Source organism: Macaca thibetana, chromosome 2 (genome assembly GCF_024542745.1).
Source record: "Macaca thibetana thibetana isolate TM-01 chromosome 2, ASM2454274v1, whole genome shotgun sequence".
NCBI classification, from domain to species: Eukaryota; Metazoa; Chordata; class Mammalia; order Primates; family Cercopithecidae; genus Macaca; species Macaca thibetana.
The window spans coordinates 172,611,882-172,639,408 of NC_065579.1; the positions used below are offsets into that span (position 1 = coordinate 172,611,882).

Below are 27,527 nucleotides of genomic sequence, written 5' to 3' on the forward strand. Positions count from 1 at the left end.
CTTTCTCAGTATCCTTTGCTGCCTCTTCCTCTTCTACCTGATAATACCAATAAATATTACTAGTCGCAATATTAATGAAATCCTAACTTTCCTGGGTTAGCAGTCAGTAAAACATATGAGCCATGGGATTAAGGAATAATCCTATTGTAGTCCTATAGAATTTTAGCCCCTTCTGAATCCCTGCTATTAATTTTTATGTCATGTACTGAATTCCATGTAGACTTCATCATTTTCTCATTTTTATACTTAGTTTTTCAATGTTTTCTGTAGCTTTCTATGTTTAGAATTACAGATCCCTATAAAGCTCACGTTCATTGAACATTTACCACTACACTGCATCTATGTATCAAGTCCTCTGCTGGGGATGGAGATGCAGCAGACAGAACAGATGGTCTCTGCTCTCCAGACGCTTTCAGTACACTGTAGGAGACAACCAAACCAACAGTGGCTACATGGTATGAAAAGTGTTATAATCACAGACGCACAGTGTTCTGAATCAACTGTAAGAATCTAACACCCTCAAACCAGCAAAACAGTACATCGAAAGGACTTCTGACCCACCTCCTTATTTCATCAGTTAAGCAGACAATGTGCTCTTGCATTCTGCGTAGCCGGATTTCGTAACGCACATCTTTGGCTTGAGGGTTGTAGTTCCTGGCATAAAATCCCCGCCAACAGGCCTGAAGCTTGGTGGCTGCATCATTTAATTTCTGAAGGGCAACTTTGTCTTGTCCCAAAACAACAGATCTCTGGGTTAAAATCATGGGAACTTTCTCTGAAGTTGCTTGAGATATGGTTTCTTTATTTTCTGGTTGTGTATTTTCTGGTTTCTTTATGTCTGGTTGTTTCTGTCCAGCTGACTCAGGAAAAAATGTAAGACTGTGGTTATCATCCTTCAAGATAGCGCTGATTATTGTTGGCTCAGAACAAGGTAATAGTCCAGCTTTCTCATTTACCTCTGTATTGATTTCACTTCTCATCATTGGAACAGAATTCTCATTTGCAGCCCATAAAGGCTTTTCCTCTTCCTTATCCAATACCTGGCTTTCCAGCCCTTTCACAGATTCATCTGCAACACCATCATCTTCTAGGCCCAAGTTAATGCCCTGCAGTCTCAGCTCAACTGTAGGCGATAGTGGCGATAGTCCTGATGCAACTGGCATAAAAGTAGACTCTGAAGAGAGAAGACTACAGTTTAACTTGTCCTCATCTGTCTGTATGTCTTCCAGGTGCAGATCATTTCGAGAATATCTTGTAGTATGTACAGAGGCTGGAAAATTATTCTTAACCGCAAATAACTGATCATCATTACTGCTTATCCCAACCCAAGAATTGACTTGAATGACGGGTTCTAGAAGAATCAACAGAGTATCATTTAAACCACTAAATATTTACATTTTAGTTATGTCCCTTTAATGAAATCTATTCCTTGAAATAGAGTAAAATGCGAAAAAATCCCCAGTGATTTCTTCCAATATGCCTAAAACATCAAACCAAACATTTTTAAGAAAATGAATTCTTGTGATAATTAGAATATTCATCAAAGCATCAGGTCTATACAAAAGGTAGCAGTCCTTGAAATGTTTCTTAAAATTAGAAATATAGCAGCTATAATATACATACATATATAGGTGTGTATATACATAGATATGTATAAGATCTAAATGATTACTGAAGTTAGCAAACTAACAAAAAATTATGAAAATATGCACCTTTTTCTGCTTTATGATGCCAGGAAAATTAAACAACTTGGAGAAAAGGGATCAGAGATAAATTAATTTCTTACCACTTTCCTGGGATATCTGGCAATCTTGAACAGGGCTTGAATGCTCAGGAATAAGGGATGCCCTTGTTTCAACAGGAACAAGAGGAGACAACTCTTCATTTTGGCTTTGGTTCATCAACTGCCTCTGGTGAAACCTAAAAATCAATAACATCTGTTCTGATTTAACACAAACCAAAAAAAGAAAGATTTTCTGCTTCCTAAGTAACAATGTCAAAAAGGCAGAAGTTTACAAGTTCTCAAAGTAGGTACTTTTAATTACTGCCAAATTATAAATCCTCATTTGAAAGCACTGCATAGAGAAGGTTAAGAAACTTATTTTGTAATTGCAAAGACAGATACCCTCCTATGCACACATATACACATACAAAAACATTTAAATGCAGGATCTCTGATAAAGAAAGTAAATATTAAATGCTTCTGGCTGGGCGCGGTGGCTCAAGCCTGTAATCCCAGCACTTTGGGAGGCCGAGACCGGTGGATCACGAGGTCAGGAGATCGAGACCATCCTGGCTAACATGATGAAACTCCGTCTCTACTAAAAAATACAAAAAACTAGCCGGGCGAGGTGGCGGGCGCCTGTAGTCCCAGCTACTCGGGAGGCTGAGGCAGGAGAATGGAGTGAACCCGGGAGGCGGAGCTTGCAGTGAGCTGAGATCCGGCCACTGCACTCCAGCCTGGGCGACAGAGTGAGACTCCGTCTCAAAAAAAAAAAAAAAAAAAAAAAAAATGCTTCTGGCAATACTTTTTCTCTTTTTTTCACTGTACCTTTGAAGGCAGATACACCTCTTAAGTATCCAAAAACCCACAAGAAACACCTACATTAAGGAACAAGTAGGTCGGGCATGGTGGCACGCACCTGTAATCTCAGCACTTTGGGAGGCCAAGGCAGGTGAATCACTGGAGCTCAGGAGTTCAAGATCAGCCTGGGCAACATGATGAAACCCCATCTCTACAAAAAATATAAAAAATGAGCCAGGGCATGGTAGTGCATGCCTATAGTCCCAGCTACTTGGGGGTCTGAAGAGGGAGGATCAATTGAGCCCAGGAGACTGAGGATGCAGGGAGCTGAGACTGAGGATGCAGGGAGCTAAGACCACCACTGCACTCCAACCTGGGTGACAAAGTGAGCCCCTGCCTCAAAAAAAAAAAAAAAAAAAGCGGGCGGGCGGGGCGGGTCAAGGGCAGACACAGTAGCTCATGACTGTAATCCCAGCACTTTGGGAGGCCAAGGCGGGCAGATCACCTGAGATTAGGAGTCCAAGACCAGCCTGGCTAACCTGGCGAAAAACCACCTCTACTAAAAATAAAAAATTAGCTAGGTGTGATGGCACATGCCTGTAATCCCAGCTATTAAGAAGGCTGAGACACAATAATCGTTTGAACCGGGAGGTGGAGGTTGCAGTGAGCCGAGATCACACCACAGCACTCCAGCCTGGGCAACAGAGCGACACTATGTCTTAAGAAAAAAAAAAAAAGAACAAATATATTTTTTAAAAATCCCATCCCGTTTCCTGGTATAGTAGCTAATACCTGTAATCCTAGCACTTTAGGAAGCTGAAGCAGGAGAACTGCTTGAAGCCAAGAGTTTAAAATCAGCCTGAGCAACAAAGTGAGACCTCATCTCTACAAAAAATTAGCCAAGCACGGTTGCATGTACGTGTAGTTGCAGCTGCAGTGACCTATCTTTGCGCTGCTTTACTCACAGACCAAGAGACCAAGACTCTGTCTTTAAAACAAAAAACAAACATAAAAACCCTGTATTCCCCCCATGCCAGATTGTTTGGCTGTTTGCAGTGCACGATTCAGCTTCCCTACAGAAATTGCTGCAGTGACAAGGGGACTGAGTGTCCAGAAATGTGGACCACAGCACTTGCCTCAGGCTTACTATCACCATAGCAAAGACTCAGAGATATTTTAACTTGTGAATTCATCAGTTGTTAGAAATAAACGTGTTCACCTCTGTTTGCTCAGAATCTTCTCTAGTTTGGCATCCTCTGCAGTTTGAAGACCTAGTGTAGAAGTGAGGGGGCAGACTGTAGCCAGATATTGGACAAGCTGGATGTGCTGGCCAGGCCGATATGCTCTCCCTTTGCCTTGACTATAGAGCCATTCAGCTTTCAAGCTGGAATTGAGGAACATAAAGAAGAGGAGAGGGCACGAGAATAGTCAATATACATTGTCAGGCAACAATGATCTTCCTTCTTAACTTACCTTTATAACACCACTGGATGTTTTTCATAAATAAAATTCACTTGATTTTTTTTTAATCTACCATTCTGACTCATATTCCTCATTCTAACAATGTTTTAAACCCTTTTTCTTGCTTAGGGGCACTTCCATTGAGCTTGGACTAATGGTCCCAAATATTTTTAAATCATTTTCAAGGAAGCAATGAGTATTCTCTCCATTCACTCTGTCACACTGAAATGCCTAAATAGATGCACTGCATTTAAATCCATTAGTTCATAATGACAGTTAAAAGAAAAAAAACAACTAGCCGGGCATGGTGGCATGTGTAATCTCAGCTACTTAGGAGGTTGGGGTGGGAGGATCACTTGAGGTCAGGTGTCTGAGGCTATAGTGCTCTATAATCATACCTGTCAACAGTCACTGCACTCTAGCCTGGGCAACGTAGCAAGACCCTCATCTCTAAAAAAAACCAAAAAGACAAAAAAACAAACAAAAGTGAACTGGTCACAGTTAGAGGATACTAGTGAACCACCAACTCTTTATTAATTCTATCTTTCCTACACAAACTATGCCAATGCGTAACCAGATAGTTACTTCATAGTATTCCAACTAATAAAAAAAAGAATGATAGAATGTCACCATTTTGCAACCCTTAATGAATTAGCAGATTTAGGCATTGATCATTAATAGCTACTAATAACACAAGAGAAAACTAACCCTGTATGCCTCCCAACAGAACCCACTAAGTAAAAACTCCAATCACTTTTGCACCAACCTTATAGTCCTCCCCTCAAAAAAAAAAAAAAAAAAAAAAAAAAAAAAAAAACCTGAATCGGAGCAAACATCCATATCCAATTTACAGAAAATACAGGAGAGAGGAACATGTCAAAGGACACACAGATATAGCTGGCAAAATGAGCAGATAATGGGAAACTCTATAGGACAAATACTCTGACTTCTTCAACTACAACCAAAAGAAAAAAAGAAAAGCAAGGGAGAGCGAGAGAAAAGAAAGCAAGGAAAATAAAAGAGAGACAGATAGATTGAGAGATTCAAGAGAGTCATCTTGGACATCTAGCCAAGTTAAGCCTTCAGATGACTCTAGCCCCATCTGTGATCTGAGTGCAAGCCCAGGAGGCCCCAAGGAAGAACCACTCAGTCAGCACAGCCAACCTACAGAGCATGCCATAATAATATATTGCTGCTTTAAGATGCTAAACAGAGAAGAAAGAAACTTAAGAAATATATCAACCAATTGTGACATAAGGCCTTATTTGAATTCTGTTTCTAAACTACGAAATTCATTTATAAGGACTGAAAATGTAAGCACTGAATATCTGATATTAGGGCACTTTGTTAAATTTTTTTTGATGTGATAATAGCATTGTGGTTGTTTCCTTAAGAGTTCTTCTCTTTTAGAGACATATACTGAAATACTAACAGGTGAAATGATATCTAATCTGAGATTGGCTTCAAAATAGTATAGAAGAGAGAGTGAGTGAAGGTATAAGATGAAGCAAGGGCCAGGTGTGGTGGCTTACACTTGTAATCCCAGCACTTTGTAGGGCCGGTGGAGGATTGCTTGAGCCCAGGAGTTTGAAGCCAGCCTGGACAACAAAGCAAGACTCTGTTTTCTTTAAAAAAAAAAAAAAAAAGTTCAGTTTATTTAATAAAAATAATTATAAGTATTCCTTCCATGGGTCGGGCGCGGTGGCTCACACCTATAATCCCAGCACTTCGGGAGGATGAGGTGGATGGACCACAAGGTCAAGAGATTGAGACCATCCTGACTAACACAGTGAAACCCCGTCTCTACTAAAAATACAAAAAAATTAGCTGGGTGTGGTTGCGGGCACCTGTAGTCCCAGTTACTCAGGAGGCTGAGGCAGGAGAATGGCGTGAACCCGGGAGGTGGAGCTTGCAGTGAGCCGAGATCGCGCCACTGCACTACAGCCTGGGTGACAGAGCGAGACTCCATCTCAAAAAAAAAAAAAAAAAAAGAGAAGCATTCCTTCCATGGAAACATCCCTGTGGACTAAATCAAAATCATTCAGAATCTTCGTGAAATCCGCTCTAAGTTTCCATACATTCTCCTGCCAAACAAATGGCTTGTTGAAAGGTTGTACAAAAATAGGTCCAGAGTAGAAGACAATCACCAACTTTAGTATTTCCCAGCAAGCAATATTTCTAAGTTATAGATGATCTGTACCGTGGGAAGACAGAAAAGCGAAACTAAGAGACTAGACTAAGGGCTCGAGCTTGAATATTCCAGTTTAAGTATTTGTGGGAAAAAAAACACAAACTGTAGATCATCAACTGCTATAAGATGTTTTTCCACTTTGCTTCACATGAGTTCATCAATAAAGATATCCCTACACAAATTATATTAAATCCTAGGAAAAAAACAAAATTAAAAAAAAAAACCTCCCTGTCAATTAAAATACCATTTTCAATTAAAAAACAAAAAACAAAATTAAGACTCATTCAGCTCTAATATATTAATCTTCTTTTTTTTTGAGACAGGGTCTCTCTGCCACCCAGGCTGGAATGCAATGGCACTATCATGGTTCACTGCAGCCTCAAACTGTTGGGCTCACTCAATCCTCCCACCTCAGCCTCCCAAGTAGCTGAAACTACAGGTATGCACCACCATACCCAGCTAAGTTTTTCATTTTTTATTTTTATTTTTTTAGAGATGGGACCTCACTATGTTGCCCAGTCTGGTCTTGAACTGCTGACTTCAAGTGATCCTCCTGCATTGACCTTCCCAGGCACTAAGATTACAGGCATAAGCCACCAATGCCTGGCCTCTAACATATTAATTTCAAGTCACTGGATGATGACTCCACTCTTGAAAGTGAAGGTACTGTTTACTTAAAACAAGAAGCAACAACTATTAAGAAAGGGAACTTAAAACAACCTGCTATGTGTCTTAAAAAAAAAAAAAAATGTAATCCCAGCTACTAGGGAGGCAGAGGCAGGAGAATTGCTTGAAGCAAGGAGGCAGAGGTTGCAGTGAGCTGAGACAGCACCACTGCACTCCAGCCTGGGCGACAAGAGCGAAACTCTGTCTCCAAAAAAAAAAGGAGTACTGAATAAAAGGATATCTGATATTTGCTTTAAAAATACTCCAACAAAAAACGTGGAATGAAACAAGACCGGTAAAATATTGACAATTGTTGAAGCTGCACGGTGGGTACACTGATGTTCATTATGTTATTCTAACTTCCTATGTATTTGAAATATCCCTTTTAAAAAAGAATATTGGCTAGGTGTAGTGGCTTGTATCTGTAATCCCTGCACTTTGGGAGGCTGAGGCAGGAGGATGTGATGAGCCCAGGAGTTCCAGACCTGACTGGGCAACATAGCAAGAACCCATCTCTACAAAAAAGTTTTAAAAATTAGGCTAATGTTTTTTTGATGGCAGCATCTGTATTCCCAGCTACTCGGGAGGCTGAAGCAGAAGAATCGTTTGAGCCTGGGAGGTTGAGGCTGCAGTAAGCTGTGATCTTGTCGCTGCACTCCAGCCTAGACAACAATGCGAGACCCTATCTCTAAAAATTAAGAAGAAAAATATCTAGCACTAGGAATTTCAACTTAAATAATTTTAAAAAGGAATATTAACTTTCTCCAAGGTTTTGCTCCCATAAGATCTCCAACTAAGCAATAGAGTTATAGCTTTGTGCAAGGTCCTGTCAATAGTAAAACAAATCTAAACACATTCGGAAAGAACTCCAAACACTGAGGTGCCACACAAAGATGCTCGTCTCTCCACAGGTGTGCTTAACTCTGAGAAACGGCTCAGCCAAAGCACCACAAGGTTTGGTTACTGCTCAAATTACTGTTTTGGGTGACACATACACTCAAATCAAGATCTCGCTACAGGACGTTATCAAAGAATCTAGGATACATTTCAAAATGGAGAACTTTAACCTGGGGGTTCTTAGCAAATAACATCCAAGATGGGCAGACTTTAAAAACTGAAAACTCCGGCCAGGCATGGTGGCTCATGCCTATAATCCCAGCACTCTGGGAGGTCGAGGCGGGCAGATCACATGAGGTTGGGAGTTCCAGACCAGCCTGACCAACATGGAGAAACCCCATCTCTACTAAAAATACAAAATTAGCCAGGCGTAGTGGCGCATGCCTGTAATCCCAGCTACTAGGGAGGCTGAGGCAGGAGAATCACTTGAACCCAGGAGGTGGAGGTTGTAGTGAGCCAAGATTGTGCCATTGCACTCCAGCCTGGGCAACAAGAGTGAAACTCCATCTCAAAAAAATAAATAGTCAACGGTAGCTTCATGGGGATAGCACTGAATCTATATATTACTTTGGGCAGTACGGCCATTTTCACAATATTGATTCTTCCTATCCATGAGCATGGAATGTTTTTCCATTTGTTTGTGTCCTCTCTTATTTCCTTGAGCACTGGTTTGTAGTTCTCCTTGAAGAAGTCCTTCACATCCCTTGTAAGTTGTATTCCTAGGTATTTTATTCTCTTTGTAGCAATTGTGAATGGGAGTTCACTCATGATTTGGCTCTCTGTTTGTCTATTATTGGTGTATGGGAATGCTTATGATATTTGCACATTGATTTTGTATCCTGAGACTTTGCTGAAGTTGCTTATCAGCTCAAGGAGATTTTGGGCTGGAACGATGGGGTTTTCCAAATATACAATCATGTCATCTGCAAACACAATTTGACTTCCTCTCTTCCTATCTGAATACCCTTTATTTGTTTCTCTTGCCTGATTGCCTTGGCCAAAACTTCCAATACTATGCTGAATCGAGTGGTAAGAGAGGGCATCCTTGTCTTGTGACAGTTTTCAAAGGGAATGTTTCCAGCTTTTGCCCATTCAGCATGATATTGGCTGTGGGTCTGTCATAAATAGCTCTTATTATTTTGAGATACGTTCAATCACTACCTAGTTTATTGAGAGTTTTTAGCATGAAAGGGCGTTGAATTTTTTTTTAGATGGAGTCTTGCTCTGTCGCTCAGGCTGGAGTGCAGTGGCTTGATCTCAGCTCACTGCAACCTCCACTTCCCGGGTTCAAGCAATTCTCTGCCTCAGCCTCCTGAGTAGCTGGGATTACAAGTGCCCACCACTACGTCTGGCTAATTTTTACATTTTTAGTAGAGATGGCGTTTCACCATTTTGGCCAGGCTGGTCTTTAACTCCTGACCTCATGATCCACCCACCTCGGCCTCCCAAAGTGCTAGGATTACAGGCGTGAGCCACTGTGCCCCGCCAGGGGTGTTGAATTTTATCGACAGACTTTTCTTCAACTATTGAGATAATCATGTGGTTTTTGTCACTGGTTGTTTATGTGATGGATTACATTTATTGATTTGCGTTATGTTGAACCAGCCTTGCATCTCAGGGATGAAGCCAACTTGATCATGGTGGATAAGCTTTTTCATGTGCTGCTGGATTTGGTCAGTCAGTATTTTATTGAGGACTTCTGCGTTAATATTCATCAGGGATACTGGTCTGAAATTTTCTTTTTTGTGTGTGTCTCTGCCAGGTTTTAGTATCAGGATGTTGCTGGCCTCATAAATGAGTTAGGGAGGAGTCTCTCCTTTTCTATTGTTTGGAATAGTTTCAAAAGGAATAGTACCAGCTCCTCTTTGTACCTCTGGTAGAACTCAGCTGTGAATCCATCTGGTCCTACGCTTTTTTTGGTTGGTAGGCTATTAATTATTGCCTCAATATCAGAACTTGTTATTCGTCTATTCAGGGCTCTGACTTCTTCCTGGTTTAGTCTTGGGAGGGTCTATGTGTCCAGGAATGTATCGATTTCTTCTAGATTTTCTAGTTTATTTGTGTAGAGGTGTTTATTCTCTGATGGTAGTTTGTATTTCTGTGGGATCAATGGTGATATGCTCTTTATCATTTTTTATTATGTCTATTTGATTCTTCTCTCTTATTAGTCTTGCTAGCAGTCTGTCTATTTTGTTGATCTTTTCAAAAAACCAGTTCCTGAATTCATTGATTTTTTTTGAAGGGTTTTTCGTGTCTCTATCTCCTTCAGTTCTGCTCTGATCTTTGTTATTTTTTGCTTTCTGCTAGCTTTGAATTTGTTTGCTCTTCCTTCTCTAGTTCTTTTAATTGTGATGTTACAGTGTTGATTTTATATCTTCCCTGCTTTCTCCTGTGGGCATTTGGTGCTATAAATTTCCCTCTCCACACTGCTTTAAATGTGTACCAGAGATTCTGGGATGTTGTGTCTTTGTTCTCATTGGTTTCAAAAAACTTATTTCTGCCTTAATTTCATTATGTACCCAGTAGTATTCAGGAGCAGGTTGTTCAGTTTCCATGTAGTTGTGCGGTTTTGAGTGAGTTTCTTAATCTTGAGTTCTAATTTGATTGCACTGTGGTCTGAGAGACTGTTATGATTTCTGTTCTTTTGCATTTGCTGAAGAGTGTTTTATTTCCAATTATGCAGTCAATTTTAGAGTAAGTGTGATGTGGTGTTGAGAAGAATGTATATTCTATTGATTTGGTGTGGAGAGTTCTGTAGATATCTATTAGGTCTGCTTGGTCCAGAGCTGAGTTCAAGTCCTAAATATCTTTGTTAATTTTCTGTCTTATTGATCTAATTTTGACAGTGGGGTGTTAAAGCTTCCCACTATTTTTGTGTGGGAGTCTAAGTCTCTTTGTAGGTATCCAAGAACTTGCTTTATGAATCTGGGTGCTCCTGTATTGGGTGCAAATAAATTTAGGATAGTTAACTCTTCTTGTTCCATTGATCCCTTTACCATTATGTAATGCTCTTGTCTTTTTGATACTTGTTGGTTTAAAGTCGGTTTTATCAGAGACTAGGATTGTAACCCCTGCTTTTTTTTTTTTTTTTTTTTTTTTGCTTTCCATTTGTTTGGTAAATATTCCTCCATCCCTTTGAATCTATGTGTGTCTTTACACGTGAGATGCGTCTCCTGAGTGCAGCACACCAATGATTCTTGATTCTTTATCCAATTTGCCAGTCTGTGTCTTTTAATTGGGGCTAGTAGCCCATTTACATTTAAGGTTAATATTGTTGTGTGTGAATTTGATCCTGTCACTATGATATTCGCTGGTTATTTTGCCCGTTCGTTGATGCAGTTTCTTCGTAGTGTTCATGGTCTTTACAATTTGGTATGTTTTTGCAGTGGCTGGTACCGGTTTTTCCTTTCCATGTTTAGTGCTTCCTTCAGGGTCTCTTGTAAGGCAGGCCTGGTGGTAACAAAATCTCGCAGCATTTGCTTGCTATAAAGGATTTTATTTCTCCTTCACTTATGAAGCTTAGTTTGGCTGGATATGAAATTCTGGGTTGAAAATTCTTCCAAGAATGTTGAATATTGGCCCCCACTCTCTTCTGGCTTGTGGGGTTTCTGCAGAGAGATATGCTGTTAAGTCTGATGGGCTTCCCTTTATAACCCGACTTTACTCACTGGTTCTTAACATTTTTTCCTTCATTTCAACCTTGGCAAATCTGACGATTATGTGTCTTGGGGTTGCTCTTCTCAAGGAGTATCTTTGTGGTGTTCTCTGTATTTCCTGAATGTGAATGTTGACCTGTCTTGCTAGGTTGGGGACGTTCTCCTGGATAATATCCTGAAGAATGTTTTCTAACTTGGCTCCATTCTCCCTGTCACTTTCAGATACACCAATCAAATGTAAGTTTGGTCTTTTCATATAATCCCATATTTCTTGGAGGCTTTAGTTCGTTCCTTTTCATTCTTTTTTCTCTCATCTTGTCTTCATGCTTTATTTCATTAAGTTGATCTTCAATCTCTGATATCCTTTCTTCCTCTTGACCAATTCAACTAATGATACTTGTGTATGCTTCACAAAGTTCTCGTGCTGTGTTTTGCAGCTCCATCAGGTCATTTATGTTCTTCTCTAAACTGGTTATTCTAGTTAGCAATTCCTCTAACCTTTTTTCAAGGTTCTTAGCTTCCTTGCATTGGGTTAGAACATGCTCCTTTAGCTTGGCAGAGTTTGTTATTACCCACCTTCTGAAGCCTACTTCTGTCAATTCGTGAAACTCATTCTCCATCCAGTTTTGTTCTTTTGCTGGCAAGGAGTTGTGATCCTTTGGGGGAGAAGCAGCATTCTGGTTTTTTGAATTTTCAGCCTTTTTGCACTGGTTTTTCCTCATCTTCGTGGATTTATCTACCACTGGTCTTTGATGTTGGTGACCTTCAGATGGGGTTTTTGTGGGGACTTCCTTTTCGTTGATGCTGATGCTATTCCTTTCTGTTTGTTAGTTTTCCTTCTAATAGTCATGCCCCTCTGCTGCAGGTCTACTGGAGTTTGCTGGACATCCACTCCAGACCCTGTTTTCCTGGCTATCACCAGCGGAGCCTGCAGAACAGCAAAGACTGCTGCCTGTTCCTTCCTCTGGAAGCTTCATCCTAGAGGGGCACCCACCAAATGCCAGCCAGAGCTCTCCAATATGAGGTGTCTGTCAACCTTTGCTGGGAGATGTCTCCCAGTCAGGAGGCACGGGGATCAGGGACCCACTTGAGGTGGCAATCTGTCCCTTAGCAGAGCTGAAGTGCTGTGCTGGGAGATCCACTGCTCTCTTCAGAGCCAGGAGGCAGGAATGTTTAAGCCTGCTGAAGCTACGCCCACAGCTGCCCCTTCCCCCAGGTGCTCTGTCCCTGGGAGATGGGGAGTTTTCTCTATAAGCCCCTGACTGGGCCTACTGCATTTCTTTCAGAGATGTTCTGCCCAGAGAGGAGGAATCTAAAGAGGCAGTCCAGCTACAGCAGCTTTGCTGAGCTGCGGTGGGCTCTGCCCAGTTTGAATTTGCAGGAGGTTTTGTTTACACTGTGAGGGGAAAACCACCTATTCAAGCCTCAGTAAAGACACATGCCCCTCCCCCGGCAAGCTCAAGCATCCCAGGCCGACTTCAGACTGCTATACTGGCAGCAAGAATTTCATCCCTGTGTATCTTAGCTTGCTGGGCTCTGTGGGGGTGGGATCCGCTGCACTAGACCACTTGGTTCCCTAGCTTCAGCCCCCTTTCCAGAGGAGTGAATGGTTCTTTCTCACTGGTGTTCCAGGCACCAGTGGGGTATGAAAAAAAAACTCGTAGGGCTAGCTTGGTCTCTGCCCAACAGCCGCCCACTTTTGTGCTTGAAACCCAGGGCCCCAGCGGCACAGGCACCTGGTGTGCGGGGCTGCAAAGACCATGGGAAAAGCCTAGCATCTGGGCCAGAGTACACTGTTCCTCCCAGCACAGTCCCTCACAGATTCCCCTGGCTAGGGGCAGGAGTTCCCTGACCCCTTGTGCTTCCCAGGTGATGCAACGCCACACCCTGCTTCTGCTCACCCTCTGTGGGCTGCACCACTGTCTAGCCAGTCCCAATGAGATGAGCTGGTACCTCAGTTGGAAATGTATAAATCACCCGCCTTCTGCGCTGATCTTGCTGGGAGCTGCAGACCAGAGCTGTTGCTATTCAGCCATCTTGCCAGCCACCCGCCAACACTTCTTTAGTGCTGGACGACCCCAGAGAGAGAGGCTACCCCAGGTGGGAGCCCATTCTTCCCTATCTCCTGAAGTCTCTGAAATTAAATGTTTGCAAAGCATTATGGAGAAAGCTCAAAAAATAATCAAATTCACTTTTTTTTTTTTTTTTGAGACAGAGTCTTGCTCTGTCGCCCAGGTTGCAGTGCAGTGGCCGGATCTCAGCTCACTGCAAGCTCTGCCTCCCGGGTTTACGCCATTCTCCTGCCTCAGCCTCCGGAGTAGCTGGGACTACAGGTGACCGCCACCTCGCCCGGCTAGTGTTTTTTGTATTTTTTAGTAGAGACGGGGTTTCACCGTGTTAGCCAGGATGGTCTCGATCTCCTGACCTCGTGATCTGCCCGTCTTGGCCTCCCAAAGTGCTGGGATTACAGGCTTGAGCCACCGTGCCCGGCCAATTCAAATTCACTTTAAAGTCACTTGGAATAAAACCATTTCCACGGTATAGAAACACAGACTTTTTTATCATTATTTATCCAATCAACAAATATTTTCTACCTCCTTTAACACTCTCTTTAGTTTCAACAAACTCTTCAACCTTTAGTCTCTATCCTTATAAAATAATACCATTTATTAAGCACCTACTATATGACCAGTCCTATGTTCTATACATCATCCTTAATCCTAACATCCATGAAAGCTAGGTAGTACTACTATTCACATTTTACAGATGACGAAACTTAGGCTCAGAAAAGCCCTAAGGAACTTGACAAGGCCACACAGTTAATAGATAGCAGAGAAAAAGGTGAAGCTTTCCCCTGTCTCTCATAACCAGGTCTCACCTCTTTGTGGGTCTCTCTTTACACCAAACCCTTTATCTCTGCCCACATCACCATGCTGCCTCTCAGACATGAAAATGTTGCCAGTACTACTCCAATAGAAAAAGTCAACAACTGTAGAGAGGATTATCCAAGTAAACCCATATTCCAGATCTAGAACTAGTCACAGTTTGAAACAAAATAAGGTTTATTCTCAGAGCAACATTAATAGCAGGAAAAAAAAAAAGCCACCCTTTCTGGTAGGCAAACTAGACCTGACATATGTCCCTCACCCTACACCAGCACCACCACTATCTAGCTCTTGGCTGCTATTCCTCATGGCCCCCTGCTTTACTCAGAAACTATGCAAAACAGCAGAGAGACAGAGAAGGGAGACACACTCTGTAATCTACCACCCATCCTCCCATCAGGAAACTCCTGAAATAACTACTGTCTGTAGTAGAGAAGAACAAAAAAAGGTGACGGAGAATGTATGTGTTGAGTCCATAATGCATGTGTGTATGTACTGAGAGGAAAAAGTGAAATGAAGCATAGTAGAGACAATAAAGTCATCTCAACTCTCACCATCCCAATTCCACTCCCTCCTTCCCATATCCTAGTTCCTTACCTCCCCTAAAGCTCTCATTCCACTGATCATGTACCAGGATCCAGAAGACTCCATTCTGCAGGGATCCCAGCTCCAAGCCACAGAAACTATTAATGATCTACAGATAGGGGAAATCTTGCTTCTGCTGCCTCACAGGTATAAGAAGGGGAGGACCTGGCCAGGTGCGGTGGCTCACACCTGTAATCCCAACACTTCAGGAGGCTGAGGTGGGTGGATCACCTGAGGTCAGGAGTTCGAGACCAGCTTAAACAACATGGAGAAACCCTGTCTCTACTGAAAATACAAAAGTAGCTGGGCGTGGTGACACATGCCTGTAATTCCAGCTTCCTAAGAGGCTGAGGCAGGAGAATCGCTTGAACCTGGGAGGTGGAAGTTGCAATGAGCGGAGATCGCGCCATTGCACTCCAGCCTGGGCAACAAGAGTGAAACTCCAGCTCAATAAAAGAAAAAAGGAGAGGTGGACCAATCACCATGTCTGCTACTAGTTCCAAATTAAAACTCTGCATTTTCCCAGAGTTATCATTATAATGGGTATTTGGAGAATTCTACGATGTTACTAATACTGCCCTTACATAACATTTGGGGCTGGAAGATAAATAGAAAATAAAATGAAAAAAAAAAAAATACAGCCCCTATATATGTGAAAGATTAATATATTACAAGCTTTTGCGAGACTGATCTGAGATCCTACACAGGATCTATAACATGATGGTTTTAAGCAAAAGTGTTCCAAGCTCCAAACAACTGATTAACAAAAGAATTTTTAGAAATCAAATTGTTGTATGTAGGGCACTAAGACTACTAGCTCCAACCTCTGGGGCCGAGATTTCTTTTTTTTTTTTTTTCAGAGACAGAGTCTCACTCTGTCACCCAAGGTAGAGTGCAATGATACAACCATAGCTCACTGTTAACATTAAATTCCTGGGCTCAAGCAACCCTCCCACCTCAGCTTCCTAAGCAGCTAGGACTATAGGTGTGTACCACCATGCCCAGCTAATTTTTTTTTTTTAGAGATGCATTCTCCCTGTGTTGCCCAGGCTGGTCTCAAACTCCTGGGCTCAAGCGATCCTCCTGCCTCGGCTTTCCAAAGCACAAGGATTACTGGCATTAGCCACTGCACCAGGCCAATATTTATTTCTTATCCTTTTTTGGAAATGACAAAAAATCCTAAATGACCAGCACATAGTCTGCTATATGACTGCACTAATACTCTTGATTTCTAAATGCACATTTTAAGAAATACTCTATTAATCTGTAGTAAACTAGAAATGGTCTTTTCAGTAACATTTGTGATGTTAAAGAGGGCATGTTCACCTTTCCTTCTGAGAAATCACATATCCATCTAGGACTCTGAGGTTTAAGCACCAGCTGACGATGTACGGCCGATAGTCAAATCCTGGGATGGATGGTGTTGCCATCACACAAGGATTGTTCATAATCGACAACTGTTCCAATTCAGTTAAGGATGCCAAAAAAGAGATCTGGAACAAAAGATATTTTTGTTGAACAAAAGGACTATTCAGTGTCAAGCACAAGGTTTCCACTGATTACACATCTTTGGCAGCATTTGAGAATGTGATAATTTCCCTCTTGTTCTGAAAAGTGACAAGTGTCCATTGACTTCCAAAGTTTCAACAGCACAGCCATCTGTCCCTGCTGCACAAAATCCCTTGGCGAGCATCAGCACTGTTTCCTAGCAGAAATAACCCTATTTTAAAAACATCACAGCAGCCAGGAAATGCGGACAGGGTGTCTTATAAACCCTTATAACGTAGATGTCCCTCTACCATCAGTTGCCTCCCAGTGGAATGATAGTTACAGCTTTACAAAGGAAATTAGACCTTAATAACCCACTGACACTAAGGAAAAGTGGAAAGAAAAATAACGATCATCTAGAGTCAAGCGTTTCATCTGAATGGCAGTTTCTTCCAAGATGCTCACAGTCTAAAAGTAAGCTCACAACTCTTTCCTGTGTCTTTCCTAGGCTTTCCAACTTCCTGAATCTCACAAAATACCCTCAAATTTTACCTCATTTAAGTCTCGGATTTCATTTTCTGCCAAAGAAAGTATAGCAAGACTTCTGGGTAGGTAAGCAGGTGCCATTCTAAGAGAGGTGATGATGTTTCCATGTAAAAGCAGGGTCTTGAAAGTAAAAACAGTATGAATTACAAACGAAAAGATTACAAATAAATTGGCCTATTGTGACAACACCAAAGTGGTACATATAAGAATAAAGGAATCTACTTTATTTTATTTCTCATCACACACAAATCAAAGACTGTTAATGCTACAAGGGTCCTTGATGATCTTCCGGTCCAACTCTGCTTTCATATCAACATCCTAACGATATTTTAAAGACTTGTCCAAAAACATATGCTTCGCATAGCAACTAGGCATGCTGTGAGATTTAAGTTATGAGACACTGAGCAATTTCTAACACACTTGTTCATTTTCTTTTAAAATATCAAAATAGAGGCCACAAGTGGTGGCTCATGCCACCCACTTGCATTGTAATCCCAGCATTTTGTGAGGCCAAGGAGGGAGGATTGCTTGAGCCCAGGAGTTTCAGACTGGCCTGGCAACATAGTGAGACCTGGTCTCTACTAAAAATCAAAAAATTAGCCAGGCATGATGGGGTGCACCTGTAGTTCCAGCTACTGGGGGTGCTGAGGTAGGAGGATCGCTTGAGCCCAAGAGGTCGAGGCTACAATAAGCCATGACTGCACCACTGCACTTGAGCCTGGGTGACAGCAAGACTCTGGTGTCTCAAATTAAAAAAAAAAAAAAAAAAAGTCATTAAAACCACATATAAAGCAAATTTTCCAAAAAAGAGAGTGATAACCTACAACCATAATTGCAACTGTATTCTCTAGGTAACTAAAAACCAAGGGAAGATAGAATGTGTTACTTGCAGATAAAGCTGACTCATATTAAGTCAGCAACAACCAAGAATAAACCCAAAACTGAACACTCAGGATTCTGATCAGATAAACAGGCTTCTATTCCAGAAAAAAAAAAAAAAAAAAATTCAATCATCTTTGGTTCATTTGAATTCTCTTAGCATCTATCAGAACAGTATCTGGCTACATCAAATTGTTTAGAATAATTATTGCTAAAAATGATTTCTGCTAAAGTCTGGGAAAAACTGAACTAAGATACTGCTTCTAGGGCTTAATGAATATATCTGATGCTATCTGATGCTAATAATATACAGTGAGGCAACTATATTTAAAACGTCCTACATATGTTTTTCAAGACTGTGATTTCAACTGTTACTTATTTGACTGCATGATACATTCCCCTCCATAAAAAGTGCTATATGCTACATGTTTTTTCTTTTAAGTGAAATTAATTTTGACAATTAACTAACACCTATTACTTTAAAAACAGCAATCCTGAATGCAATAAAAAAAAAAAAAAAACAGACTTAGGACCGAGCGCCGTGGCTCAAGTCTGTAATCCCCAACATTTTAGGAGGCCAAGGCAGGCAGATAACAAGGTCAGGAATTCAAGACCACCCTAGCCAACATGGTGAAATGCCATCTCTACTAAAAATACAAAAATTAGCTGGGCGTGGTGATATGCACCTGTAGCCCCAGCTACTCGGGAAGCTGAGGCAGGAGAATCGCTTGAACCTGAGAGGCAGAGATTGCAGTGAGCCAAGATTGTACCACTGCACTCCAGTCTGGGTGACAGAGCAAGACTCTGTCTCAAAAAAAAAAAAAAAACAAAAAAAAACAGACTTGGTCAGCTCAGTGGCTCACGCCTGTAATCCTAACACTTTGAGAGTCTGAGGCAGAAGGGCTGCTTGATTCCACAAGTTTGAGACCAGTCTAGACAACATAGTAAGATCTCATCTCTGGCCAGATGCAGTGGCTCAGGCTTCTAATCAAAACACTTTGGGAGGCCAAGGCAGGAGGATCATGTGAGGTCAGGAGTTCAAGATCAGCCTGGTCAATGTGGTGAACCCTGCCTCTACTAAAAATACAAAAAATTAGCCAGGTGTGGTGGTGGGCGCCTATAATCCCAGCTACTTGGGAAGCTGAGGCAGAAGCATCACTTGAACACAGGAGGCAGAGGCTGCAGCGAGCCAAGATTATACCACTGCACTCCAGCTCGGGTGACAGAGCAGAACTCCATCGAAAAAAAAAAAAAAAAAAAAAAAATCTCATCTCTACAAACACTCAAAAAATTAGCTGGGTGTGGTGATATACACATGCCTATGGTCCTAGCTACTGGGAAGGCTGAGGTAAAAGGATCACTTGAGCCTGGGAGGTCGAGTGAGATTCTACTACTACACTCCAGCCTGGGTGACAGAGCAAGACTGTTTGTTTCAAAAAAAATACAGACAGACTCAAATTCAGGAATGACTAATCTCAACCTCACCAAACATTATGTATATATAGTAACTAAAGCTACTAGCATTGGTTGGTTGGGCATAGAGGGAATTCCATCATGTTCAGAGAATGGTAAATAAAATTAACCTTAACTACAATGACCAGTTTAACATAAAATAAATCAGTTACAGAACTAACAACAAAAAGTTTCATACTTAATTTCTGGTATTCTAACATAATTTCTTTTTTTTTTTTTTTTGACACTGAGTCTCACTCTGTTGCCCAGGCTAGAGTGCTGTGACCCAATCTCGGGTCACCACAACCTCCACCTCCTGGGCTCATCTAATCCTGCTTCAGCTGAGTAGCTGGGACTACAGGCTAACACCACTATGCCCCACTAATTTTTTGTATTTTTAGTAGAAATGGGGCTTTGTCATCTTGCCCAGGCTGGTCTTGAACTTCTGAGCTCAAGCCATCCACTCACCTCAGCCTCCCAAAGTGCTGGGATTACAGGCATGACCCACCGTGCCCAGCCCATGATTCTTAGCATAAAGCAAGCAATCTGTTCATACACGGCAGGCTAATTTTTGGTCAATGAGATTACGTTCTCTTGGTATTTTGCTATAAAACTTCACAAATAACATAGAAAACATACTTACTTTCAAGGATACCAATTTAGATAGATCACCTATCTGGGATATGTTATTGTCTGATAAATCGAGATGCTGTAGAGCTGTGCAGCTATTGATCTGTTCCATGGCCTATCACAAGAAAAGCATCGCATTATTTAATGAAAACAAAATCAAAAAATAAAATTATTCCCTAGTTCTTTGCAGCTGAAAGAGTGTCTTACCTCCTCTTATTACTAGAAGCAGAGTAGAACAACTTAGCAAGAAAAAAGGGACAGTACTAACAGAATTTAGTAGATTGTCAGGTTATAAACTTACACTTTCATTATCTCTCTATGAGTAGATGGCTACCAAGTAGTTCATATCATCCAAGATCTTTACAGCTTGAAGAAACCAAAGTAATGGCCAGGCGCTATGGCTCATGCCTGTAATCCCAGCACTTTGGGAGGCCGAGGTGGGTGGATAGCCTGAGGTCAGGAGTTTGAGACCAGCCTGGCCAACATGGTGAAACTCTGTCTCTACTAAAAAAATACAAAAAATTAGCCAGGCGTGGTGGGCGAGTGCCTGTAATCCCAGCTACTCAGGAGGCCCCAGGAGGCGGAGGTTGCAGTGAACTGAGATCGCGCCACTGCACTCCAGTCTGGGCAATAAGAGCAAAACTCCATCTCAAAAAAAAAAAAAGAAACCATAGTAATAATATATGACAGTTGGTGGTATAGAACAGAGTTTACAAGTTTAGATTAAAAGCAAACAGCCTGGATTTACATTCTGGCCCTGCGACTTCCTAGCTATGTGACCTTGAGCAAGTTACTTAACTTCTCTGTGCTTCAGTTTCTTCACCTTTATAACATGCATAATGTCTATATCTACTTCATAGGCTGTCATGAGATTGAATAAGTTAATACAGATAAATGCTTAGAACAGTAGCTCATACACGTTAATGGCTTAATAAAAGGCAGCTATTGGTATCATTTAATCTAGTCCTCTTAGCTAGCATGCCAAAAAATAAGACACAGAAATATGTATTGATTTACCCAAAATTACACAGTTACTAAGCAGTGGAAGTAGGTCTAGAATTCAGATCTTCTGACTTTTAAAACTGTATATTCTCCCGTATAGCATTAAACATTTACTTAAAGCTTAATTCAGCATGATATAGTCTCCCTCCTAAACACTCTGGTTTGATCTACTTTTTTCTAGGTACAATATAGATTCTTTGTTCACATTTAAAAGAATATTATGCCATATTATATGTTTCAAAATGAGATTTATTTTTAGTTTATTTTAATAGAGATTAAAGCTGCAGAGTAGGAATGGGTACTTTCACTTTTTAATTTGACTTATTTCTACACTGCTTGAATTTTTTTTTATGCAGAATAGTTTTGTAAACAAAAAAGAAACCACTCACCTTAAGATTATTTCCTGCCAAATTCAGCCATTCCAGATGAACTAGTTCCTTTAGCCCTTCCACACAGCCAATGCTATTATGAGGCAAATTTAATACGCGAAGCAACGTCAGCTTGGCCACACCCATCATCCGAACCAGCCGATTATTAGCCACTGATAACTGTAAAAAGGAAACATATTGTTATTTTTAGTAATAACATATATAAAATATTTCACATTAAAGTGATTTAAAAGGTTTTAGACGGCCAAACACTCTCAAACTCCTTTTGTACATTTCACACATATTGTCTAAATATTCTACAGTATGACTATCAGTTTTTTGTTATTCTTCCTGGGCAATAGAAAATACAGATAAAGCTGAGCAATCAGACCTCCTCCAACTACTAAGACATTTAACACAGCAACAACTTGAGAATGTAAGTTCCACGAGAATAGTGTTCTTAAACTCTCAGTCAAAACTTAATACAGTGCCAGACATATAAGAGGGACTCAGTAGCCATTTCTTTTTTTTTTTTTTTTTTTTTTTTTTTTTTGAGATGGAGTCTGGCTCTGTCGCCCCGGCTGGAGTGCAGTGGCCAGATCTCAGCTCACTGCAAGCTCCGCCTCCCGGGTTTACGCCATTCTCCTGCCTCAGCCTCCGGAGTAGCTGGGACTACAGGCGCCCGCCACCTCGCCCGGCTAATTTTTTGTATTTTTTAGTAGAGACGGGGTTTCACCGTGTTCGCCAGGATGGTCTCTATCTCCTGACCTCGTGATCCGCCCGTCTCGGCCTCCCAAAGTGCTGGGATTACAGGCTTGAGCCACTGCGCCCGGCCAGTAGCCATTTCTTGAATGAAAGAATGAATGAACTCTTTACCCCCATCACGAGGTAAAAGGTTACCTTAGTAACACAGTATTTTGCCAAAAGTAAAATGCTTCCTTTTCTTAACAATGCTTCCTTTTCTAATTTACTCTCAATGTAGTACATGTACGTTCATCTTCAGAAGAAACTGTCATGTAAAAATTTAAGGCAACAATCACTGCTTTCTAGGCCTGCACAGTTACTTTTTGTCAGGTTATTTTATTGTTTTGTTTAATAATAAATTGATCCTATGTCACCATTTCCCAGATTGCAATACCTACCTGTATTAATCGTTTGCATTTCTCCAGATTTTCCAATTTAATAATCTGATTTTTATCCAGAATCAAAGTGTGAATATCAGCTTCACAGGGTAAATTTGGACCTAATTTCTGTAGTCCCTGCCCTGACCAATTGACCACTGATCCTTGAAAAGAAACGGAAATGTTAGAAAACACAAATAAAATAAAACATGTACAACAGCTGAGCATAGGGGTGGAATTATAAAATATCTATGCCATTTCAAGTTAAAAAAAAAAGTAGAGCATAATATCAACATTGTAAAATTAAAGCAATCTTGAGTTCTACATGACCAGATTGAATTACTCATTTTTCTTCAGAAATATCAAATTAAAACATTTGTGATATTCTCCTCAAGTTTCCATACTTTGGAAATCTTCATATACATTTAAATATGAACGATTACTTCCATTTGTTGTGCCTAAGTAAAGATACTATTGTTTAAATGTTACTAAACTTTTGACTGCGATCCATCAGCTTACAACCTAACTACCAACATACCCTAAAGTGCCCAAACTGTGATTTTGAAAATCAAAGTATAGTTCAACTAATTCTCCCATAAAATAGGATAATACACCCATTTTGCTAGCTTGATATGAGAATTAAAAGAGAAACCATATGAATAGTACTTAGCCCCGTTCCTGCCACAGGGCACTCAATAAAGCACTTTAGAATAACATAGATGTTCAAACCCTGGTTCCACCAGTTAACCATTGTGGTATATTAGGCAAATTATTGATTTCTTTTGGGCTCACTTTTCTACTCTGTAAAGTGGGGATAATACCTGCCTTATAAATGTAGTTCTACAGAGAAAATGAGATACTGTAAAAAAAAAAAAAAAAAAAGGCACTGAGAACATTGTCTGGGTCATACAAAGTGCTCTGTAAAAGGGTTAACTGTTATTAACAGTTAAGTAGCCTTGGTGGGCTTGAGAGGTGTGGTTTAAGAAAAACCGATCTCCAAAGAGGGCGGGACCAGAGAAACGGCCAATTTCAAATTTACACCCGGATCAGGACTACTGCAGGAAATAATTATGCCAGATTGCTCTCGTGGAGGATTTCAACGTTTTCCCATTGTCTAATGGCTCTTAACATGTGAGGAGTTGTGAGCCCCTCTGAAAATCTGATGAAAGGGGTGTGCTGCCTCAGCAAAGTGCACAGCCTTTGTACACAATTCCAAGGGGTCGACAGAGAGGTCTGCGAACCATCCACCAACTCTTCCCCCAAGAATTTACGGCTCCCAGAAAATGCACTCCTGGTCTAAGCCATGAAAACGGGCCTCGACCCCTGGGCCCTGTCCCCGATTTAGGACTGACTGCTGCCAAGCCTCGGAGCTGTAACCAAAACAAAAGGAGCTCGCGTCCGGCGCCCCAAAGAGGCAGGTATCTTCAGGCCACAGAAGCACCCACACACTGGCAGCGACCAAACTCAATCCTAGGACCTGTGTGTAGAACAAGGAGTACAGAACTGTGGGCTCTGGATCATCCTCTAGATTTCATCACAGCCACTGGCCACCTGCGAGACGGGGTTCAAAGCCAGTCTAGTCAGCGGTCTCTGAGGGAAGGTTTTCCTGAACGTTCCAGGAACCAAGAAGAGAGGGGAATATGTGAAGCGAAAGAGGGAGATCCCAAACATTTCGCTTAGGCACCCAGGACTCAAAGTAAATGGCCAAGAAAGGTCATCACAGCCCGAAATCCACCGCCTCCTCAGCATCGGGAGCGCGGGAGCCAAGGCGCCGGGCCGCGCGAAGGCTTCTGGGGGTTGTAGTTCCCCGCTCGGCCCTCACCGCGACACCGGAGAGCTGGGCACTGCAGGCGAACTACAACTCCCAGAGGGTAGCGCGCCTCCGCGACGACCACAGATCCGCATCAAAAGAACTGGTCCAGAACTGCACCTCTAAACCTAGGCTTTCTCCTCTCCACTGTTTAATTCAGTTCCATGGAGTAAACCTTAGGACTCGGGTAGTGATCGCCTTACCTTCTCCGGGAGGCAAAGCCGCGTCCATGCGCGCCACCGCCATACTTGCTGCTTGCTAATAATACCAGGCAACCGTCCTCCCGCGGCTCTGTGGAGCTTGTAGTCTGAAGGAGAGAGTCGGAAACTATAACTCCCAGGATGCACGGCTCCCAGACGGCCCAATTGGCTGCTTACGCCTAATGATGTGAAGCTGGGGTTAGAATCTTGAGGGTAGTGAGCTCAGGGACGCTGGCCCACTCGCTTATTTGACAGATGAATTAACTGCGTTATTAGATGATCATTTCACTTCCTTGTCCAGGTGTTTGCGAAATTTGACACTTTTACTGTCGGGATGATTGTAAGGAAGCTACTTAATGCAGACTGAATTTGACAACTCATTGCTGGAAGTCTCTGTGGGGGCTGCTCCATTCTTTTGATAATTGTGAATAAGTTGAAAGTTTTCAACTCCGCTATAGGAATGACCGATCTTGTTGAGATCATAAAAGTGGATACATTTTATTTGAAAAATTAGTTAAGTAAAAGTAAAGTATGCCGAAATAGAAACTTTTATACAGTATGTTTAAGTGATTGTTCTTGAATATTTGACAAATATTTTGACTTAGGGGTATAAATATGAACCAATAACTTTTCCAGGGAGTATTCAAAATAACTTTAAAATATAATTTCCAGGCCGAGCGCAGTGGTTCACGCCTGTAATCCCAGCACTTTGGGAGGTCGAGGCAGGCTGATCACCTGAGGTCAGGAGTTCGAGACCAGCCTGGCCAACATGGAGAAACCCCGTCTATAGTAAAAATACAAAAAAATTAGCCTGGCGTGGTGGTGCATGCCTGTAATCCCAGGCGCTCGGGAGGCTGAGGCAGGAGAATCGCTTGAACCCGGCAGGCAGAGGTTGCAGTGAACCGATATCGTACCATTGCACTCCAGCCTGGGCAACAAGAGTGAAACTATGTCTCCAAATATATATATATAATGATCTATTATATAATATATATATTATTTATATAAATATATTTTTATATAGTCTCCAAATTCAAGAATTACATTGCCTAGTTGGAAGGAAGCAGGCTCACACTTTTTTTTTTCTTTAATAGAGAGAATTTTTTTTTTTTTTTTTTTTTTTTTTTTTTTTTTTTTTGCCCAGGCTGGCCTTGAACTCCTGAGCTTAAGTAATCCTTCTGCCTCAGACCCGCAAAATGCTGGGATTACAGGCGTGAGCGACTGTGCCGAGCCTTCTTTCTTTTGACACAACTGTTACGTGCTAAATGGTGTGATTGTGACTGAACTCGGTAAGATTTCAAGGAATGGAGAAAGAAATGGAATCTGGAATCTTCAGTGAAGACTTGATGGAGGAAGTAAAATGTACCCATCTTTTGATGGGTAGACTCTGAACAGTTCAAAAGTAAAAGGTGAAAAGATTAGCACAGGCTGCAGTTGGTAACAAAGTTGTGCTCACAGGAAGTGAGAAACTAAACAGAGTATACAAAAAGCTTCTGCTTTCTACTACCAGCTCTCCGATTTCCTCTTGCAACCTTTATTCTGAACTCCTCTGTTTCTGAAACAGCCGTCTCCAAAGTCTGATCATTTTTGCTTGGGAAAATCTAGTAACTCATGCTTCTAGATTTCCAGGCACTGGATTCTCTGAGCATTCCCTCTTTCCTGGGTTCTCCTAGCTCTCTACACTTGTTTTAACTCCTTTCAATTCTTGTTTCCTGCTGTTTTGGTCTAAAGACAAATTTCCTAGTTCTGAAGGGGTAATTAAGACTAGGATTGTTTTCCTTTTAACCAAGAAACTCCTTACCTAGAAAACACAATCTTACTATATGTGTAAGAACAAAGCAAGGACTGATTTGTCCACTGTTGTATCCTTGCAAGTTGGCACAGGTTGGCAGGTAAAAACGACCTACTTTCTGTAGAAGTAGAAGCCTATTCTTCACATGTAAGCTGTGATTACTATTTTATCACATCTTAAATATGTAAATCTCAGGCTGCGCATGGTGACTCACGCTTGTAATCCCGGCACTTTGGGAGGCTGAGGCGGGAGGATCACCTGAGGTCAGGGGTTCGAAACCAGCCTGGCCAACATGGCAAAACCCCATCTCTACTAAAAATACAAAATTAGTCGGGCATGGTTGCACATGCCTGTAATCCCAGCTACTTGGGAGGCTGAGGCAGGAGAATCGCTTGAACCTCGGAGGCGGAGGTTGCAGTGAGCCGAGATCATGCCACTGCACTCCAGCCTGGACAGTAAGAGCAAAACTCCATCTCAAAAAAAAAAAGGGGGGGGGGAAGGGGAAGGGGAAGAGAAGGGGGAGGGAGGAAGGAAGGAAGGAAAGGAAGGGAAGGCAAGGAAAGGGAAGGAAAAGGAAGGGAAGGGAAAAAGCAAGCCTGAATACTGCCTCTGCTAACCCTTATTCCCTGGAATAGGCCATAGGGATCTGGGGGAAAGGGTTTACAGTTCTTTCCAATTAAGCAAGGTAATTACTTGGTAGGGAGGTCCTGGAAGCTTCAAAGGTACTGAAGAAGCACAGGTTCCTGCAAGTTCATAGCAATAGCAGAAACATTGTTTGCCTGGTTCATCTGCCCTGGAATCCAGAGGAAAGGACGAAAGGACTCTTTTTATGCAGCTAAGTATAGTCACGGCTTTTAAAGTGAGTAGCCAGATGTTCCTGGGCAAGTTCTCCCATGCCCAAGTGACTCAGCAACCCTTTAAAATTACTGCACAGAAATTCTTTTCCGCTTCAAATAATAGCTTTTACACCCAAAATCAAATTGCTACACTTTAAACTGCCTCATTTTGTATGTATGTTAAACCCTATAAGCTCAAACCAACTTAGGATTCTACTAATTAAGACTATGAACCTCTCAGTAAGGTAACGTCTCTCTGGCAGGCCCAGGCCCTATGAGAAAGACTTTCCTATCGACACAGTATACTTGATCCCTACAACAGCTGATTACCCTGATCTTTGCCATCTCTAATTCATCTGCCCACAGTTACTGGCATGATCTAAGTAAAACAATGCCTTTTAACATGTTACTCCCCTCTCAAAAACTTCTCACTTGAAGTTCAACTTGCAAGGGCCACCATAATCTGGCTTCACCTTACCTCCCACCGTTCATCCCACTGGTTTTCATTTGGTGTTTTTGAGTGAGGGATTGATATAAT

General features: G+C 41.6%; 2 protein-coding genes across 6 annotated transcripts in view; one reads left to right on the plus strand and one right to left on the minus strand.

The window, feature by feature from the left end:
- CEP97 (centrosomal protein 97) overlaps nucleotides 1-25,147 on the minus strand; it is a 37,282-nt gene extending 12,135 nt beyond the window's left edge. The window contains exons 1-9 of one of the 3 annotated variants that reach the window (XM_050778933.1): nucleotides 24,365-25,147; nucleotides 22,373-22,515; nucleotides 21,252-21,410; nucleotides 19,874-19,975; nucleotides 16,906-17,019; nucleotides 16,192-16,358; nucleotides 3,744-3,908; nucleotides 1,787-1,920; nucleotides 562-1,174 (exon numbers count right to left, since the gene is read on the minus strand). In XM_050778933.1, the coding sequence (XP_050634890.1) occupies nucleotides 562-1,174; nucleotides 1,787-1,920; nucleotides 3,744-3,908; nucleotides 16,192-16,358; nucleotides 16,906-17,019; nucleotides 19,874-19,975; nucleotides 21,252-21,410; nucleotides 22,373-22,515; nucleotides 24,365-24,407 (1,640 nt within the window). In that variant the 5' untranslated portion in view covers nucleotides 24,408-25,147. Of the gene's footprint in view, nucleotides 1-561; nucleotides 1,352-1,786; nucleotides 1,921-3,743; nucleotides 3,909-16,191; nucleotides 16,359-16,905; nucleotides 17,020-19,873; nucleotides 19,976-21,251; nucleotides 21,411-22,372; nucleotides 22,516-23,902; nucleotides 24,145-24,364 lie in introns of those variants that run through there. The other 2 variants (XM_050778931.1, XM_050778934.1) reach the window with 2 other exon arrangements.
- Nucleotides 1-27,527, plus strand: part of RPL24 (ribosomal protein L24) — a 488,826-nt gene that overhangs the window by 427,532 nt on the left and 33,767 nt on the right. The gene's annotated exons all lie outside the window — the stretch shown is intronic.